The sequence below is a fragment of the Podarcis erhardii genome (assembly GCF_964252035.2).
Source record: "Podarcis erhardii genome assembly, chromosome: Z".
Lineage (NCBI taxonomy): Eukaryota > Metazoa > Chordata > Lepidosauria > Squamata > Lacertidae > Podarcis > Podarcis erhardii.
Genome location: NC_138504.1, coordinates 48,599,007 through 48,621,547, shown reverse-complemented (window position 1 = coordinate 48,621,547; position 22,541 = coordinate 48,599,007). Strand labels below are relative to the sequence as shown.

At 47.8% G+C, this 22,541-nt stretch overlaps 1 protein-coding gene across 1 annotated transcript in view; it reads left to right on the top strand.

The window, feature by feature from the left end:
- NPDC1 (neural proliferation, differentiation and control 1) overlaps positions 1–22,541 on the top strand; it is a 50,728-nt gene that overhangs the window by 10,985 nt on the left and 17,202 nt on the right. Inside the window, exon 2 of the mRNA XM_081847794.1 lies at positions 20,419–20,559. Coding sequence (XP_081703920.1) covers positions 20,419–20,559 — 141 coding nt within the window. The remainder of the gene's footprint in view (positions 1–20,418; positions 20,560–22,541) is intronic.

Genomic DNA, 22,541 nt, shown 5'->3' with positions numbered 1-22,541 from the left:
ACCCAAGGTCAACAATATCTGGGAACCAGTCAGTGTAGACGGACTATTGGCATAGGGCAGCCTCTGCTGTTCCTGTGTCATATATTTGACAAACCATGAGCACCTTGTGCAGGTCATTCTCCCCTAAATTCTCTTCCTTTTCCTTCCCACTTCCATTGAGGTACAGTATTGGGAAATCTATTTGGGATGGAGGAGCAACTGCTTATAGCTGCCTGGATGTTGGACTTCCCCAGCCTTTTGAAAACTTTGTGTCAAGTACCTCCATGTGTGGTGGTGGTGGTGGTGATTTTGACATTTTTGTAGCCATCCAAGGTGAAACACTGATAAGGCTGTTGAAAATTTAACACTCCCTTTTGCTAAAAACCTAGAGCAAGCAGAAACCCCTTATTTTGCAGAGAAGGTCTTCATACCCAGTAGCATTCTGCAGATTGCCCTGTTCTGACAAATTTGTGCTTGGGGAGCCCAAGGCCTTCTGCGTCTGAGATTCTCTTCTTCTTCTTACCCCCAAATAAGCACCACCTTAATAGCACCTGGTGATGGCTGGCTCTGCTCGAATAATCCCTTAAGCTGCCCTAAGGAGTTGCCTTTCCTGGAAGTACTCCCAAGGCTGCTTCGAAAACCCAGTTTCTAATCTGGAGCTAGAGCTGTAAACGCTCTGCATCCTGGACATCTGTGCTTCAAGGGCAGGCCTGTAATCCCAGGGGGTGGGGAAGGGGGGAGCTTTTGGGAATGGGTGGTTATATGACCCAATTGAGCAGAAGCATCTTCAAATACTTGGCATCTGGAGGAGATTTTTTTTTGGGGGGGGCCGCAAATTCATTCCTCCTGAGACCTTTCCTTTTAAGGGGCAATCAATGTATTTTTATTTTTAAGGCATGTGCCGTTCTTCAACAGTGTTCCCCTAACAATGAAGTTTTAAAATACAGGCATGGTGTCTCTGGTTCAGGGGGATCTCAAACCCCTTGGAGCTGAGGGAAATTGCCCCCACTTCTTTCAGGAGCCCAGGCTGCCCGCTTTCTCCCCACTGGATCAGAAAAGCTGTCTTCATCCTGGGGGAAGGTAGATAGCCCCACCAGCTCCTTGATTCTCCCCCTAGGCTCAGCTTCTGCCTCTTTGGCCTCTCCCCCACTCTGCTGTAGTGGCTCCCTCTGGGGCGTATAGGCCAGGGGTCAGCAACCTAAGGCCCATGGGCCACAAGCGGCCCACAAGGGTTGTTTAACCAGCCCACGAGCCGCCCCCAAACCAAGCCGCCCACTCAGCAAGTCCCTGCGCGCTGTGCTAAACCGGTGCAGCGTGGCGTGGGGACTCACTTCCACAGTGCCGGAAATCACGTCTGCGCATGCTCAGATGCTGAAAATCGTGTCTGCGCAGACACCGGAAATCGTGGCCGCGCACGCGATCCAGCCCACGGAGGGATCTCCGCTGGAGTGTACCGGCCCAGGCGAGGTAAACATTGCTGACCCCTGTTATAGGCCATCAGGAGGAGGCTGGAAGTTTGTATCCTCTAATACTGTAAATTGATCCCTTTTGTCGCCATCTGCACCCTACCTTGACTAACGGTGGGCTGAGCTACTCACGAGCCAGTAGTCAGTCTAGCATTCTAACAGACCATCTTGGCTGCCTCTTAGTGCAGACTCAGGACTGGCAACAACAGCAGCAGCAGCAGATATGTTCTGTGCTTACGATGATAACTCACTTGTTAATAATGCTGTTTTAAATGTGCATTTTGACTTGCTTTAGAAATGCCTCCATTCAAAATGTTTCAGAAACTTTTTATTCTTAGCTTTGCTGCATTAAATGTGCATTCTGTAGTTGACCTTCTTTGTAGTGTTTCATTTTGAAATATTTTAAATAATATTTCAGTTGCTCGTTAATTATGCTGCTTTGAATGTATACTTTATGGCTGACTTTCTTCACTAATGTTTTTTCCTGGTCAAAACAAAATAAAAAAATTCCTTCCAGTAGCACATTTAACGCAGCAAAGAATGCACATTTAAAGAATGCACATTTAACGCAGCAAAGCTAAGAATAAAAAGTTTCTGAAATTTTTATTATTATTATTATTATTATTATTATTATTATTATTATTATTTATTTTTATTTTTTGTTTTGACTATGGCAGACCAACATGGCTACCTATCTGTAACTGTTTTTTCCTGGATTCTTTTTCTTGATGCTCCAATTCGTTGGAAACAGAATCCTGCTCTCACACTGGCCAACCAAATGCTTCCAATTGCCGGAAGCCTTAGGAAGAGAGAGTGTTGCTCTTGTGCTAAAATCCTGCTTGCAGGCTTCAGAGGTGTAGCTAGGGGGGAGCAGGGGGCATTGTGCACCACACTGCGGGGCTTGACACTTACCACTCCAGAGCCACGTGTCTCTACTGGGTGTGACATGGTTGCTTGGGAACCTGCAGGCTCCGTGCTGCCCAAAACAGCAGTGTGGGGCTTGCATCCAGGCTAGATGGGACATTGGCCTCATCCGGCAGGGTTCTCCTTATGTTTTCCTTCTTCACCCATTGTATTTTGTATCATACCCTCCCTTTCAAACAGCTCAGGGTTGTAAACATGAGGGTTACCCTACTTGATCCTTGTAACAACCATGTAAGGTAGGGGTCCCCAAACTAAGGCCTGCAGGTGACCCCCGCCACCCGCTCTTACTGGCACTGCACGGCTTCCCACTTCCGGGTTGGAGGAGCACCAGAAATAGCTTGTGTGCATGCGCAAGCGTTATTTGCACATGCACAAGCGTTATTTCTGGTGCACATCCGGGGTGTAGGAGGCCCATCCACATGCGCACAAGCTATTTCCGGTGCTCCTCCGACCCGGAAGTGCGCTGGAAATAGCATGTGCGTACGCGTATGGGCACGTGCTCTCCCACCCTCTGGCCCGCTGCTCAATCGGCGCTGGAGACACCGGCCTGAGGTGCAGTACGTTTGCTGACCCCTGATGTAAGGCATGTAACAACCATGTAAGGTAGGTGGGGAGTTTAATGGAACAGCCACAGTTCAGTGGGTAGAGGAGGTTCCAGGTTCAGTCCCCAATGGCCTCTCCATGCAGGGCGGCTAACACCAGTAAAATTACAATAGAAACATAATGTGGAGGTGACCCAATTTAAAATACAGGTTAAAATGCAATTTAAAAATGCAGCCTCATTTTAAAAGTAGCCCATAGATCAAAGCCGTAAGGGGAGGGAAGACATAAGGGTCAGACTGAGTCCAAACCAAAGGCCAGGCAGAACAGCTCTGTCTTGCAGGCCCTGCGGAAAGATGTCAAGTCCCGCAGGGCCCTAGTCTCTTGTGACAGAGTGTTCCACCAAGTTGGGGCCAGTACTGAAAAGGCCCTGGACCTAGTTGAGACCAATCTAACCTCCTTGAGGCTTGGGACCTCAATTGTTGTCATTTGTGGACCTTAAGGCTTGCCTTGCGTACCGCTTTGCAGCTCCCGCCTTTCCCCAGCTCACTGTAGGCTTGGAGTTGTGGGCGGGTGGGGGGGGGCAGAATGTCACCCCCGTCAGGATGGCACCCAGAGCGCACCACACCCGCCACCTTGCTCAGCTTGCTCTGCCTCTGCTGCCCATCAGTGTAGACAACACTGAGCTAGCCTCACTTAGGATGAGGCAGCTTCCTACATCCTATGGCGATGGGGGTGTTAGCTTTGATACGAAAAGCAAAAAAGATGATTTCAGTAATCAAGCTTTTGAAGCAACCCTTGGAAAACCTCAAGGTTTTGCCTTCCAGCCTTGCAAATGAGCCCACAACAGTACTAGCCTGCAAACTTCCTAATTTTAAGCTAGGCAAACCATTGGTCTGACTCGATGTTGGCCTTGCACATTTGTTTTTCTTTCCCCATTAGTAATGAGTGCAGACTTTAATCCAGGCTCCTTGATAGACCCAGTGGCGTAGTGCTGATTGCCGGTGCCTCAGGTGGGCATGTGCATGCATGTTGGGTGAAGTGCATGTGCAGGGCAGGTGCCAGCCAAGCCCTCACGCCTGATGCCACTGGAGCAACCCCACCCCTGCTGGAACAAAGTGGGGCTGCACTGAGCTGCCCGCACGCACAGGGTGGAGCCCATATAGCCGATGCAGACTTTGGTGGGTGGAGAGGGGCACCGGGCTGGGCTGCACTGGGGGCACCTGCATAGGGGTTCCTGGTTCGTGCGCCCTCAAAAATTGTGCATCTGGGGCCACAGCCTCTTGGCGGCGGCACCCCATGTTACGCTCCTGGTTAGACCACACCACATGTCTCTCACTCATCCTTGTTCCTGTTGTGCTTCTGAGGCCTGTGCCACAATAAACCCTTCTAAGACAAGTCAAATGGAAGCTGACAGAGGTGTAGGCTCCTGGTCTCTCTCTCTTTCTTAAAACCTTCTCTTTTGCTGCTCCATCCTCTCTGCCTGTCCTCTCCCCTGCTCTTTCTCCAGCCTCTGGGATTGCCTCATAGAGCATCTATCTGTCTTGCACGCAGAAGAGGAGCCTGGCTTTTGCAAGAGCACCTGCCAGAGGGAGGCACAGGTGGGTGGAGTTGGGCAGAAGGAGCATCTGCTGTGGGGAGGGAGGTGGGCTGGATGGCCTGGCACGGGAGGAGAAGGCTGTGCTAGGTCTCTTGCTGATACCCCATGTGGCGGTGGGAACCAGGGTTTATGGCTGCATGAATCACGCAAGAACAGCTCATTGTGTGTGGAAGGCGAGCATCTGTAGCCTGGCTCCTGAGCTGCCTCTGAGCACCGTTTGCCTCCTGAAAGCATCTTCTGATTCTGCATGGCTCATGCATCTTAGCTCAGCCTTTTCCCAGGCTGGTGCTCCAGGCTAGATATTTTGTGCTGCGACTCCCATCAGTCTCAGCCAGCAGAGGCTGGTGGGAGTTGTAGCCTGAAACAGTGTGGGGACGGGGACGACGACAGGACACCAGGTTGGGGGAAGATGTTTTTGAGCCTTGGAATCTGTGCTGTGCCAAAGGTGAAGGCACCTTTGCGAAACCACAATGCTTATGACTTGGCTTTCAGTTTGAAGGCGCCTGGTTTGAACTGTGAAGGGGAAACTGTCTGTTCTTTTTGTGTGTGTAGTGCAAGGGGTGGGGATCCAGACTAAAAAATGGGTATATGAGCACTGATCCGTCCACTGGGCTGGATGTAACGATGATTAATTTTTATATGCCTATTTAAATTTATGTCTTGTGCTTCACCCTAAGGTCACAGGAGCAGGTTACAGCATTGGGTAAAGGTAAAGGAAAAGGGATCCCTGACCGTTAGGTCCAGTCACAAACGACTCTGGGGTTGCAGCGCTCATCTCGCTTTACTGGCCAAGGGAGCCGCCGTTTGTCTGCAGACAGCTTCCAGGTCATGTGGCCAGCATGACTAAGCTGCTTCTGGCGAACTAGAGCAGCACATGGAAACGGCATTTACCTTCCCGCCAGAGCGGTACCTATTTATCTAATTGTATTTTGACGTGCTTTTGAACTGCTAGGTTGGCAGGAGCAGGGACCGAACAATGGGTGCTCACCCCGTCGCGGGGATTCAGACCGCCAACCTTCTGATCGGCAAGCCCTAGGCTCTGTGGTTTAACCCACAGCACCACCCTTGTCCCACACAGCATTGGTTTCCTCTTGTGCCTATTTATTACATACACCATTGGGTACCATATGTAATAAATAGGCACAAGAGTAAACCAGGTTTTTTTTTATTAAAGAAAAAACAATCCCTGGAATCTGTTTTAAGTCAGACAATCATAGAACTGGGCAGCAGTCATTTTTTTACCTGATTTCTCAGCACCAGGGAGTAACTTTGCCAAACATTTCCATCTTGGACTCAGCCTTGAAACATACACTTTTACCATATGTTTGCATGGTGGTAGTGCTCTTGTTATAACCCACCTGGGTCACCCAGCAGACCACCAGGAGGTCCCAACCCACTACACGGACCAGCAGTGGCTCTCTGGGGTTTCAGACAGGCGATATTCCCATTAGGGACTGAACCTGGGAGCTTTTGCATGCAAGCAGAGGCTCTGCAACTGGGCTGCGGCCCTATCCTGACTTCATGTAATCTGTAAGCTGACCTCATTACTATAAGACCCAACCTATTTTTTTCTCTCCTTTAAAACATTGATTTTCCTTGTTCTGGCTTCTCCTCACCCACTTAGGTGCAATCAGCTTACGTGTGACTTGGTGTATGCACAGCGCCAGAAAATAAATAATTCAAACCCAGAAAGGGAGGGAGAGTCATCGTGGCTCACAAGGAGACTCTCCCTGGAGCCCGAAGAGGATGTTGGTGAGGGTGGAGGAAGCCCTGAAGAGACCGGAGGCAGAGCAGAACCCTTTTTAACACTGTTCAGCCTTCCCAGCTAACAGCTGATGTAGCATAGCTGCAGCAGCAGTCTCAAGGTTCCTGCCTGTCCTCCAGCCTTTTGCAGGCCCCAGAGCTTCAATTCTAGTTATTTTGGACACAGTGGTTTTGGTATTGCTTGGAGAGAGAGTGGCAGAGAGGGTGTTTAGAGGGAGCTCCCCATTTTACACAATTTCAGTTATGCGCACAGGGGCCTGGAATGTAACCCCCACACAAGTAGGGATTCAATTTAGGGATTTCTTTCGACGAGGCAGCGTGGAGTGATTTTACAACACAATAAAAGCATACAGAGATTTATTTGCAACCCGCATGTTTCCTGCCAAGGAGTTCTCCTTCCTCCCCATCTTACCCTTACAACAGCCCTTCAAGGTAGGCTAGGCGCAGGTTGCTGGATCTCAAATCACCCCCTAACTGCAGCACTATATAGGAGGGGATTCCTTTGCTTTTAGGGAAACATCAGTGCCTGATTTTTTTGTGGGGTGGTGTGGGCTTTTCCTGGCAGGAAAGATGAAGGGGGGGTACAGTCTTGCCTTGTTCATTAAGAGGGAATCTGTGGAAGGGCCTCCTCTTCCCGCCTGTTTTGGAGCATTAGAGTATAATCTGCTTCTAAATCTGCCTTGTGTGAATTTAGCTATAGGTGCCTTTTTCGGCTGAGGAAGAAAGAGATTTAGTGTTTATTCCCAGCTACTGTAAATCTCCAGCTTTAGCAGCACTACAGAGCTCATATTTTCCCCCTCCACCACCCCCCTTACATGAACTGGATATAATATTTGAAGAGGAGAGATTAAGTTATTTAATGCAGAGGCTTGGCGGCAGTGGCAGGGAGTGGGGCTAATGTTTTTGAGCTAATGGTACCAGGATTGGGCTTTGTGTGTTACCTAATTTGTTTTTAATTACATGAACGTTGCTGATTTGCTTGCTCTGAGTTCAAAATGTGTCAGAAAGGTGTGTGTTATTAAATGAAATTACTGCTAACAGTAATCATTGTGTTTCTGCCTATATTGTGTAATGCATAGCATTTGGTGCACAATTCAGTTTCCTATCTATGTTTTCCCCCCTCCCCTTCTTCTTCTTCTTCTTCTTCTTCTTCTTCTTCTTCTTCTTCTTCTTCTTCTTTTCTTCTCTTCTCTTTTTTTCTTTCTTTCTTTCTTTCCTTCTTTCCTTCTTTCCTTCTTTCTTTCTTTCTTTAACACAGTGATGGCAAGTTGTCTGCCCAGGGTATGGGTTTGCTGTGCAGAGTGGATAAAATTAATTGCCATAGTGATAACATTCATTTTTAAAGTGTGTGGAGGATACTCCAGGCGGTCAGGCCATGATCGCAGCTGTTCTTTTCAGTACTTTTTGTTATGGGCAAATAACAAAGCCAAAGGTATTCAGCATAGCCGAAATGAGTTTATAATCATAACCCTTTGAATTAAAAAAAAACTAGTCATTGACCAAAGTGATACTTGAAGGACACTTAGCTGACTACAACAGCTGTCTTTTCATAAACTGCTCTGTGTAGCTTGTTTTTCCCCAGTGGTACCTCAGGTTACATACGCTTCAGGTTATACCGCTTCAGGTTACAGGCTGTGGGCAGGTAGGGTCTCAGCCTGCATACCAGATGAGTCTGGTAGACAGCTGCTTCCTGAAGTGCTGCCGTCCTAGTGCTGCTGTTGTGTTGTGCTTGTGTGTCTGGTGGCTGGAACAGCCATGCTGAAACTTCTGGGGAAACTGTGTGTCAGTGTTTTCAAATGAGTAATAAAATAAATGCACGTGCAGTTGGTGGATGACAGGAGAGTGGGTGATTCAGCTGCTATGGGATCGCATAAGGAGGGGCTCCTGGATCAGGAAGGTCCATTGGCCTGTCCTTGGTGTGAGGGTGACTTCCTTCCTTCCTTCCTTCCCTCCGTGGCTGCAGGCAGATCTGACAGTCAGACAAAGATGTTCCCAGGCTGTTATATGATGGGCTGCCAGCTCCATATTATTACAAGAGCAGGCGGCTAATGTGATAAAGGATCCTTAATGGGAGGCAGCAGGATTGCAATTAATAACTTTCTCCCTGTCTCGCTTCCCGTAATTGGAAGGAACAGGAGTATATTTCATTCCTGGGTAGGAGCAGTTCCTGTTACAACGGAGGAAATGTTGTGCAAAGCTTCATGTGTATTCATGGAGCACAAGCAGATTTCATGAGCCTGAGCAAATATTGGAGCAGCTGAGTCAAAAGAGATATTGGGATCCAGAAGCATAACCTTCACCACAGAAGCTGCAGCTGGGCTAGCTTGAAAACCAGCGGCTTATTTCGTTGAGCCTACAAGCAGGTTGACTCAAATGGGGCTTCCATGTTCAGGAGCAATATATCCTTGTGTATTGGAGGGAAGTAGGGAATAGCCATAGTGAACTGTTAAAGGAGAGAGGAATCCTTGCCTACTCATCAGTGCTTTACTAGTCATATGGAGTGGGATTTGCAACAAAATGTTGCAGCATAGAGCACTCTTCTTCAGGGTTCTGGTTTGGCAGCAGTTGCTGTCATTCCCTGACTGTGGATTTCTCTGGAGGCACCCCAAAGCCCTATGAATTCACAGACTGCTTCCTATTTTGAAAATGCAAGTGAGAGAGAACATTAAAAAACAAAAAAACCAACAACAAATGCAGCTACTCAGCTACTACATTGAGTGTCAAAGGCTAGGCTGCTTTCTCCCTTTCAAAGAGTGCTTTGATGGCTCTGAAGGTTACCTTGATGGGGGTTATTTCTGTTTTGCTCTTTTGCCGCTCTTCAGAGTTGTGGAGAACACCATCAATAATTCAACACTGCTTACATGGCAGAGAGAGAGTGGGACTGTTGCCGTTGGCAGAGCAGGGCTTATAATGGGAGCTGCTCAGGGCCTTGCAAAAGAACAAAGAAACGGGTGGCTGAGCCAAATGAAAAAGGTCACCCTTCCTGCTTTGTGTCATTGGTGGTGGTCGGGGGCAATGAGTGCAGCAATGCCTTCTCAGTCACAGGTGTTCCCAGGCCCTATTTTAAGAGAGCTTAGCAGAAGAGGAACTTGGCTGCGGAATCAGACCAAAGTCCCACCGAGGCCACATTCACACCTGTGACTTGGCCCCTGTTCCCTTACCTGAATTCCCAGAGTTTCCTGGAAAGATGATTGTTGAATGTTAAACCCCTCTGGGAATGGCATCTCTTTGCAATTGCATCTCAGCAGAGCTGAGAAACAACCCTCAGCACCTCCCAGGGTGCTTTGGGGGAAGCCATGACAGTTTGAAGTGGCACCACAGTGTTTTAAATGGAATGATTGATGGGTTCCTGGAGAGAGGACTTTACTGGTCATGCCCTCAATGTGGACTGGCACCCACATTGTCATTCTTTGGGCATCAGGGGAAGACCTTTATATTTTCCCAGCTGTTTGGGGTTAGTCTTCTAGTACTTTCTTTGTATGGCTTGTTGGTTTTATTTCTTCTGCTTATTCTGTGGTGATTTGCTTGCTTTGTTCATTAGGGAGGGAGGGAGGTTGATTTTGTGAATTGTATTGATCAGCGCCTAGAGATGGTTAATTTATTGGTTGGTATACAAACATTGTAAGTACATAAAATGAAATAAATAAGTGAAGATAAATGTGAGATTCCTTCCCTGATCCCAGGTCCAGAAGTGATGAAATTGTGCATCAGAGCGCCTGAGTGAAAGTTATTTGGATGTTACCTTAAGGGTTTTCCTAAAACAGTCTGGTTTGATCCGTGGCTTCTGTATACCCTGAACTGTGCTGAAATGGGGACACTTGAGTACAAATTGTGTCCAGATCAATTATTCAAGAGGCTGGGGATTTCACTGCTTAAAGCAAGTGCAGTGCATACATGAGTGTGCAGAGACTGCTGGCGTTGTGAGTGCATATGGAACCTTGGAGCAGTAGGGACGAAGTGAGTTTTGCACACCCACACCCACATCCTGAATGATCTGTTTATCTCCTTGTTTTTCTCAGTGGTGCAATCAGTGTTCCAAGTTTATTTTCCAGTTTAGGTTGTCCTCCACTTCAGAACAGAACACCCTTTTCTGCTGTTCCCCAAGACTGCTTTCATCACTTCTTCATACATAAGATAAAAATGTAACACTGTCGTCATGCCACAGTTTGCATGGCCACCTACGGGCAGCGCGTGAGCAAGCAGCGTGGGTGACAGGCAGCCCAGGCAATCTGTCTAACAGAGGGTAAGGCATTTCACGGCAGCCCCTCCATTAAATGTGGCTGCAGCGAGGTTCAATGGAGGGGGGTTAGGCATTTCAGAGAGTGGCTTGACAGGAAAGGAACTTGGTCAGGTGCAGAAGGAGGAGGGGTTGGCCAGGTGTGGGAGAAGGGGGCTAGAGGGTGTAGGCAGGGTTATCAGATGGACGAGGGAATACAAATACAAATAGGTACAAATTAAAGGTAAAGGGACCCCTGACCATTAGGTCCAGTCGTGGCCGACTCTGGGGTTGCAGCTCTCATCTCGCTTTATTGGCTGAGGGACCCGGCGTTTGACCACAGACAGTTTTTCTGGGTCATGTGGCCAGCATGACTAAGCTGTTTCTGGCGAACCAGAGCAGCTTACGGAAACGCCATTTACCTTCCCGCCGGAGCTGTACCTACGGTATTTATCTACTTGCACTTTGTTCTTTCGAACTGCTAGGCTGGCAGGAGCTGGGACCAAGAAACGGGAGCTCACCCCATTGCGGGGATTCAAACCACCAACCTTCTGATCGGCAAGTCCTTGGCTCTGTGGTTTAACCCACAGTGCCACCCATGTCCCTTTAGGTACAAATTACAGCAACACTAAAAACTGGCATGCCAAACAGAAGCTGCACTCCTAAACAGTTTCACATGGTTTTATGATCTCTCTGAAACCGAACTTGGAAGTCCTGGTAAAATGAAAAAGAGGGTTCCCTTGTGTTGAGAGGTAACAAAACTGTGCCACCAGGCAAAATGTCCTGGGGTGCTGCTGGTACAAGGTTATGTTATTGCCTGATGCAGGATAGCAAATGGAGTAACCTCAAGCAGAGTACCCAAGGCTTGGCCAAGTGATTTTTTGCACCCGAGGCTGCTCTCCCTGGCTTAAAAACATAATAAATTAAATGGCGCCCCCTCCGCAAACTCACTGTCCTTTATATCCGGTGCTCAAGGCAGTCACATCTCTTTACCTAATGGTATAAGTCTGACCAAATTGCGGGAGGCAGTGTAAGACAGGAGTGCCTGGCGTGCTCTGGTCCAGGGGGTCACGAAGAGTAGGACACGACTAAACGACTAAACAACAACAACAGGGTCTGTTCTGGGGAGAGTGCACCACAACTGGAGCATCACCCCAGAGAAGGCCTGCTTCTGGCATTGCAGCTTTCGTGCCTCTGATGACAGGGGCACCTGGAGGAGGGCCGCCACACACACAACCCATTGAGGTGTGCAATCCAACCCAAGTTGGTTGTTGGAAGTATGCACTGGTGCTTCCTATTGCACCGCCAAATATTTCTGGGGCTGTCTTAAGTACAGTGGTACCTCGGGTTAAGAACTTGATTCGTTCTGGAGGTCTGTTCTTAACCCGAAACTGTGCTTTACCTGAAGCACCACTTTAGCTAATGGGGCCTCCTGCTGCCGCTGTTGCGCCACCAGAGCACAATTTCTGTTCTCATCCTGAAGCAAAGTTCTTAAGCTGAAGCACTATTTATGGGTTAGCGGAGTCTGTATCCTGAAGCGTATGTAAGCTGAGGTACCACTGTACAGTCATACCTCATGTTGCGAACACTGCGGGTTACGTCTTTTCAGGTTGCGTCCCACGGCGATCTGGAAGTACCGGAAAGGCAGACGCGCAAAATGGCATCACGCGCATGCACAGAAGCGGGTTGCATTCCATTCAGGTTGCGAACGGAGCTCCAGAATGGATCCCATTCGTAACCAGAGATACCACTGTGCTGCCAATATGTTCTTTCAAAGCCTGTTCTGACTTGGCAACCAAGCAAAGTGTATAAAATATACCAGGTTTCCCCAGCCTGGTTCCCTCCAGATGTTTGGGACATAGTTGATGAAGGCAGAAATAATGCACCCAAGTTTCTCTGCAAAATTCAGCTCCCCATTGCCCAGATTCTTTAAAAAAAGCATTTTTAATAAGGGGGGGACACATCCCACATCCCCTTCCCTGCACCCCCCAGTTGTACAACTTTCATATCAATCTAATACAACTAAATACCTACATTGCCCAGATTCTGACTTTGAGGGCCGAAGAGACCTAGCCTTGTGTCACAGTTACCAAAACTGTTATTTGTGTTCCGATCTCAAATACCATCCCTTCTACTTGCCATCTGATGAAAGCTCTTTCTTCCTTGCCGTGGTTGGCGGTCCCTTGTTTACTCCCCTGTGTGTGTAAAACAGACTCCGCTGACGTGTCCAACTGCTGCCGCACAGCTGAGAACACCCTCTGTGAGAACCTGCAAACCTGTTGTTTAATTTCTCAGTTCCCTGGGTTTTAAGCTCACAGCCTCTTTGCAGCCGGCTGAGGCGTCGCAAGTGGTGTTTAAACATTGCACACACATTTTAATTCTTTGAAAAGTGGAGCGGCCATGTCTTTTTAAAACAAAGTTGGGGTGCAACTGTTGTTTTAGTGCAGAACTGGAGGCATGGCCCCTGCTATAGTAGAAGTGTTCCAACTTACTGTGGAGAGTCCTAGTTTTTATTCTTGTTAATTTGTGTGTGCACTTGATAAATATCTAAAAGATTAGCATCCACGTTACCTTCTTTGGGGTGGGGTGAGGGCGGATACTTGTCACAAAATTTGTAAGTGTGCATTTGTATAGTAGGAGTTTTTCAGAAACAAGACTCTCATGTTCCTCCACTTCAGTTCTGTGTTTGACATAGCAGTGCAAGAACAGCCTTGTTTGCTCCAGCATTTACTTTTTGAAAAAAGAAAATAGAGAAGGCTCTACGTGCCAGAGGCTTGCAGGTGGACTGCTTTGGAAAACTGAGGTTCTATTCAGCTACCCAGGCTAGTAGCCATTTGTAGACCTCAAATCCACTTTTAGCTAATTCCAATAATCCAAGCTTGCAGCAATTTTACAGAATTGTAGAGTTGGAAGAGACCAATCTCCTGCAATGCAGGAATCTCAACTAAAACATCCATGACAGATGGCCACCCAACCTTAAAAATGCTCAATGAATGAGAGCCCACCACCTTCTGAGAGAGTCAATAATAATAATAATAATAATTATTATTATTATTATTTATACCCCGCCCATCTGGCTGGGCTTCCCCAGCCACTCTGGGCAGCTGCCAACAAAATATTAAAATACAATAATGCATCAAACATTAAAAGCTTTCCTAAAGAGGGCTGCCTTCAGATGTCTTCTAAAAGTCTGGTAGTTGTTGTTGTCTTTGACATCTGGTGGGAGGGTGTTCCACAGGGTGGGTGCCACTACCGAGAAGGCCCTCTGCCTGGTTCCCTGTAACTTGGCTTCTCGCAGTGAGGGAACCGCCAGAAGGCCCTTGGCGCTGGACCTCAGTGTCCGGGCAGAACGATGGGGGTGGAGACGCTCCTTCAGATACTGGAAGATGTCTGTCATCTTTCCTCTCAGTCTCGTCTTTTCTAGACTAAACATACCCAGCTCCTCATAAGGCTTGGCTTCCAGACCCTCCATCATCTTGGTGACCCTCCTCTCCCCACCTTCCAGCTTGTCAATACCCTTCTTAAACTGGACACAGGACTCCAGGTGGGGTCTGACCAGGGCAGAATAGAGTGGTACTATTACAGTCGAATATTTTGTAACAAGTACATGGCACATTTCCATCCCACCTGCCTTCCAAAGCTCAGTCAGTTTCCACTGTTTTTTGCTTGCTTCTTTCTTAGAAGGCTGACACTTTGTAAAGCTTGTTTGCTTCTTCGCTTGAATACAGCAGTGCTAGCAAGGCTTCACCTTTGACGATAACCTGCTGTCTGTGAGCCGGGGGACATAGCTTGCCTGGGACAATGGCAGGATGGGAGGCTTGGCTCTGCCTCCTTCCCTCTTAGCTGTTGCAACCCTCAGAAGGATGTCACAGCCTCTCCCTGGCTTTCCGGACTGAGTTAAAGCTCTTAGTGTTTCTTCCTCCTGCCCTCCCTTGCTACCAGGAGTTCGGCTTGCTTGTAGCAGCCATTATATAAGGCCTTCTGGAAGGCAGGCAGACAATTTTTAGAACTGTTTTCTTTTTTCATTTGCAGTAGAAGGGGGAGTTCTGATTTTCCTTAGTGTTTGTGCGGCTTGACTCCTGAGCAAGTAGTGAACAGCAACATAACCATTAGATGAGATTGCTAGGAGCCATCAATTGCCCTTTCCTCCTCTATGAATTCATCTAATCCTCTCTTAAAGCTTTCGCAGTTGGTCACTATCACTCTCTCCGATGGATTCCATAGTTTAACTACGTGCTGCACATCGATCCTACTGCTCTTGAGCTTGCTGTCCAGTCTGCCAAATTTTTGAAAGCCTCTTGACCTAGTGTCCTTGTGGGATTTTTTTTTCCATTAAAAAAAATTTTTTTTTAGCAGTCTCTGCTTAAAGGTTGTGGGGGTTTTTTCTTCCAGTTTGAAAATTTACAATAAAATGATTAAAACGCGAGGCTGATAAAATAGTGCTCAATGAATTATAAATTATTTGGAGGCTATTATAAATGAAGGCATGGAAGACCCAAGCTCAAATTTGTGCTGGTTTGTAAGATTTGTATCGGCCATTGGCCAGCCATTTATCTCTTGGCACCGCTTTCCCATCTGTGAAATGGGCGTGTTTCATGCTTGCTTCATAGAGTTGTTGGGCTGTACTGAAGCCAAAGAGCAGCGCGAAGGATATCCTGTGTGACTGAAAGAGCTGCTGTGCAGCTTTGACTCATCAACCCTGTTATGTACTGAAGTTCTCACCCTGGGCCAGCAGGGGGATACTGTAGATTGTTATGCAAATAAGGGATCGAAAGTGACGTTCAGTGATTGGATAGTTTCAGAAAGTTGTTACAGTAACGTTGTACTGGAGCTCTATATAAGCAGGCTGGCTGAACCCTTCAGTTCAGTTCTGTCCTGGCCTATGAATAAACAAGAGCTGTTTGAAGAATCGCTGTGTCGTCTGATATGTTCACCCACAACTTAACAACCCCCCCAAAAAACTCTGTTTTCAAAGAACTCAGCTGGATCAGGCCAAGGCTTCATTTAGTCCAGCAGGTAATGTTCCTGACCATGTTCAGAAGCAAGTTGCTTATGGGAAGCCTTCAAGCAGGACAGCAGCCCTCCTCTCTGCGGGGGTGCTGCTAGGTCCTTAAAGGTAAAGGTAAAGGTACCCCTGCCCGTACGGGCCAGTCTTGCCAGACTCTAGGGTTGTGCGCTCATCTCACTCTAGAGGCCGGGAGCCAGCGCTGTCCGCAGACACTTCCGGGTCACGTGGCCAGCGTGACAAGCTGCATCTGGTGAGCCAGCGCAGCACACGGAACGCCGTTTACCTTCCCGCTGGTAAGCGGTCCCTATTTATCTACTTGCACCCGGGGGTGCTTTCAAACTGCTAGGTTGGCAGGCACTGGGACCGAACGACGGGAGCGCACCCTGCTGCGGGGATTCGAACCGCCGACCATGCAATCGGCAAGTCCTAGGCGCTGAGGTTTTACCCACAGCGCCACCCTCGTCCCTAGGTCCTTAGGTAAAGGTAAAGGGACCCCTAACCATTTGGTCCAGTCGTGGCCAACTCTGGGGTTGCGGCGCACATCTCGCTTTATTGGCCGAGGGAGCCGGTGTTTGTCCGCAGACATCTTCCAGATAATGTGGCCATCATGACTAAGCTGCTTCTGGCGAACCAGAGCAGCACACGGAAACACCGTTTACCTTCCCACCAGAGCGGTACCTATTTATCTACTTGCACTTTGACGTGCTTTCGAACTGCTAGGTTGGCAGGAGCAGGGACCAAGCAATGGGAGCAATGTCAAAAGTTCAAGTAGATCAATAGGTACCGCTCCGGCAGGAAGGTAAACAGCGTTTCCGTGCGCTGCTCTGGTTCTCCAGAAGAGGCTTAGTCATGCTGGCCACATGACCTGGAAGCTGTACACCGGCTCCCTTGGCCAATAAAGCGAGATGAGCTCCGCAACCCCAGAGTCGGTCACAACTGGACCTAATGGTCAGGGGTCCCTTTACCTTTAAGCTGGTCCTAGACTAGACCCTCAGATCTGCCTGGCATCTTGCGTCACCCCTCTGTGCCAGGCAGACTCTGATTACATTATAGCAAACATGACTAATGGCACCTGATGGAAACAATTCTTGGCAAATGTGTCTAATTCTTTCCCAAGGATGTGCAGAGCAGTTCATGTTTACGAAAACCTCAGGTGCTGGTAAATGAGGCCAGCCTTCCTCCCCACCCGCTGCCCTTCTAGAAATTTCCAGCACTGTTAACCACCAACAAATGGGAGTTTAATTGCATCGTAAGTAGCAGTTGCAACCGGAGACTGTAAATGGCAGCCAATAACCTTATTGGAGCTTTAATTAGATTGAGAAGTATCTCTCTTACTGCTTAATCCTTGTTGGAAGGAGGGAGAGGGAGGCAGAGCAGAACTGCGCCAAAACCTCCCAGAGGGCAAAGCAGAGGCAAGATAGGTTTGTTGTTAGCAGGAAGCTGGCGACAGCTGCAGGGTCCTGAGAGCTTTGCTTGGAGAATCCCTTCTGTCGGTGTGAGGATTCTCTCCTGTTAACTTAAGATGAACTGGCTGGACTAGGCCAAAGGGCACCCACCTGGTCCAGCATCCTGTACTCAAAGTGGCCAACCAGGTGTCCCAATGGGAAGCTCAGAAGCAGGACCTCAAGCACAGTAGCAACTTTCTCCTCATGTGGTTTCCAGAACAGAAACCAGCACTTCTTTGGTGCTCTGGCTGGGCAGCTTCCTGGCCCTGAAGGCTTCTCAACAAGGGATTTGCTGCTGTTGCTCTTTAATAGCAGTATCCAAGGAGAGAGGCCATCATTATAAAATCAAATTCTAGACAGGGCAGGAAAGGCAGCCACTTATCATATTATTCAGTTGTACACTTTAATTTTAAAAGAATGCTTTAAAACAGCTAGGAGATATGTGAAATGGGGTGTGTGTGTGTGTGTGTGTGCAGCTAAAGGAGCTACCTGCCCACCCCACTGGAAACTTCATCTCTCTGCCACCAGCATTATGCCGGCCCGGCACCTAAGCCAACAAGAGCAATCATTGGGTTTCCTTTGCAAAACCCTTCTCTCTCTCTGCCAACCTTCCATCCCTGTGGACAGGCAGCCAATGGTCCTGAGATCTAGCTCAAAGTCACCATGTGCAGCCAGGTTGTGTCTGCGGTGGATGGAAACTGCTCCTGTGTCATTGCCTCCCCTCGCATTACCACCTTGTGACTTTTTTTTATTTTTTAAAAAAGCTGCTTGATTCTTTTCAATCAGCAAATTCTCAACATTCTCTCCCCACCCCCATGCTCATCCTTGCTTTGCAAGAAGTACATAGTAAACCCTCCTTGCTTTACTCTTCTCTCCACCACCACTAATAACCCACAGCATGAAGAATATAGTCACCTGAGGCAACACCATCACATCACATTCTCCCTCTGCTGGCAGGCTGGGCAGGGGTTGTTTGCTTTTCAGGCGGGGGGGGGGGGGGTTTCAGTACACACACACACACACACACACACACACACATTTAAGCAAACAGTTCCTGGAAGGGAGCAGGATGTCAGGGCAGGCTCCAGTGTCCTGTAAGTTGCGCCTTCTCCTGGAAGACTCTGGAGCATTTTTAAGCTGGTGTGTGGCAAGTGACTGTGTGTAAGGATGGCAGATCCCATCAGTCTTGGTTGCACTCACTTTTTCATTTTCCCAGTCTTAAGTCCCCAACCCCCAAATCTGCATTGTTTGCTTTTTTTAAAGTTACACACACACACACACACACACACACACACACACACACAAATTGCATGCTATTTCCCTCCAATATACATGGGGTAAGTTGATTTTGAATAGGCCAGTTGTGCAAAGCTCTACATTCTAGTTGGGGAAAGAGGAATGGGCATCCACCCAGGGCAGTGGAGGGGTAAGTCCTCCACTTAGGCGAACCCAAACCCCCAGATTCCCAGCTTTCATTTTTTGAAAAATATACATACAGTCATACCTCAGGATAAATACGCTTCAGGTTGAGTGCTTTCGGGTTGCGCTCCACGGCGACCTGGAAGTAATGGAGCATGTTACTTCCTGGTTTTTCCACTTGTGCATGCGCAGACGCGGCAAAATGCGACCCGTGCATGTGCAGACGCTCAGTTGCATCTTACGTTCTGTTCGGGATGCGAGCAGGGCTCCGGAATGGATTCCATTCGTATCCCAAGGTACCACTGTATCTGTAGATCTGTAGAATCTGAGATATGGGGTGAAATGTACTGGTGGTATTAATATTTTCCTTCTGAGAAATTAGCCTGCTCCCCAAAGCCTTTTCAGTGCTTTGCTTTGCTCCTGGGGAAAACTTGCAGACATCCATGGTGTGTGTGTGTGTGTGTGTGTGTGTGTGTGTGTGTGTGTGTGTGATAGAGACTTATAATACAATGCAGGATGTGCAGGAAGTGGGTTTGGTCGTCCCCCCCCCCCCCCAATACTAGAACTTGGGAGGCCGGTGTGTCTGCCAAAAAGTGGGTGGTAGATTCAGGCTAAATAAAGGAACGCAACATTCATTTCACTGCCACAGTGTTGCATTAATTTATGCAACAGCGGGATGGCCACTAACTAAGGCGATTTTTTAAATGGAGTCTCCATGAAGTTCAGTCCAGGGCTGTTGGTGATGTTGTCCTTGTTTAGCAGTGATATGTAGTTGCGTTGCATCTGCTGGGGGAGTGGGAGGGCTGGAGCCCCTGTGGCCTCTGTTTGGCTTAGCTTAGGGTTAGATGTCCCTGTTTCCCAGGAACAGTCCCCAGATTTGCAAATAAGTCCCCAGACAAATTCCATCCCCGGAATGTCCCCGGATTTCATCTAATGTCCCTGGGAAATGCAGCAGCGGCAGTCTCAGCAGCCCAGAGCAGCTGGGTCTTGCTGGCTTCAGGAGCTGCTCAGAAGTCACCATATGATGGTAGTGCAGGGAATGGATTGAAGATGCAACTTCCGGGCTGCCTCCACCTTCCCTGACCCCAGCAACTAAGCTGTGACGGGAGGCTTCACGCTGCCTATCGGAGCAGCCCTGATCTCAACTCCTACTTGCATGCAAGCGGGGGAAGGGGCAGGGATCTCTCAGTTAGGCAACGGGAAGCCTCCCTTCCCAGCTGAGGGATCCCTGCCCCCTCCTGCCTGCACGCAAGTAGGAATGGGATTGGGGCTGCTCCGATGGGAAGGGAGGCATTGCTCTGCCCGAGCCTTGCCACCACCGCCACTCTCGGCCCTCCTTCTCCGCCTTCCATGCCTGACCCATCATGCACCACTTCCCCGCCACCACCACCGAAGAACCAACAACTCAGGATTCATTGAAAAAAATCTGGTAACCTTAGCTCTACTACAGGTGAAACTCGAAAAATTAGAATATTGTGGAAAAGTTCATTTCTTTCAGTAATTCAACTTGAAAGGTGAAACTAATATATGAGATCGACTCATGACATGCAAAGCGAGATGTGCTTCTACTTCTCAGAGGTCCAATCTTGCTCGATTTGCAATCCTTGTTTTGCTGATTTCCTTGAATATTCTAATTTTCTGAGATTGTTAATTTGGGGTTTTCATCAGCTGTTCATCGCAATGATAACAAAATCAAGGCTTGACATGCCTCGCTTTGCATGTCATGAGTCTATCTCATATATTAGTTTCAGCTTTCAAGTTGAATTACGGAAATAAAGGAACTTTTCCACAATATTCTAATTTTCCGAGTTTCACCTGTAGAACAAATCAAGGCTTGACATATCTCGCTTTGCATGTCATGAGTCGATCTCATATATTAGTTTCACCTTTTAAGTTGAATTGCTGAAATAAAGGAACTTTTCCACGATATTCTAATTTTTCAAGTTTCACCTGTAGGTCACGGTGGTGCTTTTGTCTTATCTATCAGTGGCATTGGGGGTGACAACTTTGTGCAAAATGCATACAGATTACTAATGGGTTCTCTTTCTCACACACAGGGTCTTGTCCTCGAAGTCTGGAATGCGCTTTGCTGCGGCGTGAGTTCTGCCTCCCCGGATCATATTCCTGTGGCCCGTGTCTCTCTCAGTTCATCGAGGATGAAGACGGCCAGTGTATCCCCAAGGCACGGGCGGCCAGCGGTAGGTAGGGTTGGGTGCAGAAAGCCTCAGCCAGAACAATATTGCCAGTTCTCTTTCCACAGCTCCAACTCAGTAAAGCTGTTTCTGTTTTTTTTAAAAAAATGATATTTATTAAGATTTCCAAAAAAAGGTTACAAAAATGAAAAAAGAAAGTAGAAAGGAAGAAGAAACAAGAAATACAAAATACAGAAAAAATTAAAACAGTTAAAAATAAATCCCTCTTTCTATGTCTTACAATTCATTTACTTGTTTCCATGACTTCCTCACACCTCCCTTTTTTGTATTCCTGTTCGAATAGTTAATTCAGCAAATCTTTTCCCTCTTTGTTTTATCTTAGTTCTTTATCTTAACATATTATAGCATTATATTTTCATCTATTATCAATCTATTTTTACATATTCCTTTTTAACCTTATTACTAAAACCGCTTCGTTTCATTCCAACATCATTTTAACATTCATTAATTTTACAATGTTTCTGTAAATAGTCTTTAAATTTCTTCCAATCTTCTTCCACCAACTCTTCTCCCTGGTATCGGATTCTGCCAGTCATTTCCGCCAGTTCCATATAGTCCATTACTTTCATCTGCCATTCTTCCAGGGTGGTTAGATCTTGTGTTTTCCCTCAGTAAAGCTGTTTCTGGATGATCCATGCCAGAATCAGAAGTCTGGTATTCATGTTTCCCTCTTGTTGTTGTTGTTTAGTCGTGTCCGACTCTTCGTGACCCAGAGCACACCAGGCACTCCCGCAGTTTGGTCAAACTCATGCTGGTAGCTTTGAGAACACTGTCCAACCATCTCGTCCTCTGTCTTCCCCTTCTCCTTGTGCCCTCCATCTTCCCTAACATCAGGATCTTTTCCAGGGAGTCTTCTCTTCTCAGTATTGGAGCCTCAGCTTCACGATCTGCCCTTCCAGTGAGCACTCAGGGCTAATTTCCTTAAGAATGGATCGGTTGGATCTTCTTGCAGTCCACAGGACTCTCTAGAGTCTCCTCCAGCACCATAATTCAAAAGCATCCATTCTTCGGCGATCAGCCTTCTTTATGGTCCAGCTCTCACTTCCATACATCACTACTACTACTACTAATAAATTTTATTTATATCCCAGCCTCCCTAGCCGAAGCCAGGCTCAGGGCGGCTAACAACAATAAAATAGTACAACATTCTAAAATCATTTCATTATAAAAGTAATTCAAATCAAATTGATGGCAACCATTGGGCCAAAGTTCTGTGAAGATTGCCAAAGGAGGGAGTCAGGCTGTGCCCTGACCAAAGGCCTGGTGGAACAGCTCTGTCTTGCAGGCCCTGCAGAAAGATGTCAAGTCCCGCAGGGCCCTGGTCTCTTGTGACAGAGCATTCCACCAGATTGAAGCCACAGCCAAAAAAGCCCTGGCTCTAGTTGAGGCCAGCCTAACCTCTCTGTGGCCTGGGACCTTCAGGATGTTTTTGTTTGAAGACCGTAAGTTCCTCTGTGGGACATACCAGGAGAGGCGGTCCCGTAGGTATGAGGGTCCCAGGCCCCATGGGGCTTTAAAGGTTAAAACCAGCACCTTAAACCTGATCCTGTACCCCACCGGGAGCCAGTGCAGCTGGTATAGCACTGGGTGAATGTGATCTCGCAGCGAGGACCCCGTAAGGAGTCTCGCTGCGGCATTCTGCACCCGCTGGAGTTTATGGGTCAGTCTCAAGGGCAGCCCCACGTAAAGCGAGGAGAAAACCATAGCTTTACTATACAGACCTTTGTTGGCAAGGTGATGTCTCTGCTTTTTAAGATGCTGTCTAGGTTTGCCATCGCCTTTCTCCCAAGAAGCAGGCGTCTTTTAATTTCGTGACTGCTGTCACCATCTGCAGTAATCATGGAGCCCAAGAAAGTAAAATCTCTCACTGCCTCCATTTCTTCCCCTTCTATTTGCCAGGAGGTGATGGGCCCAGTGGCCATGATCTTGCCTCTACTATTTCATTTTCTGTTTGGATGAGAGGCCCT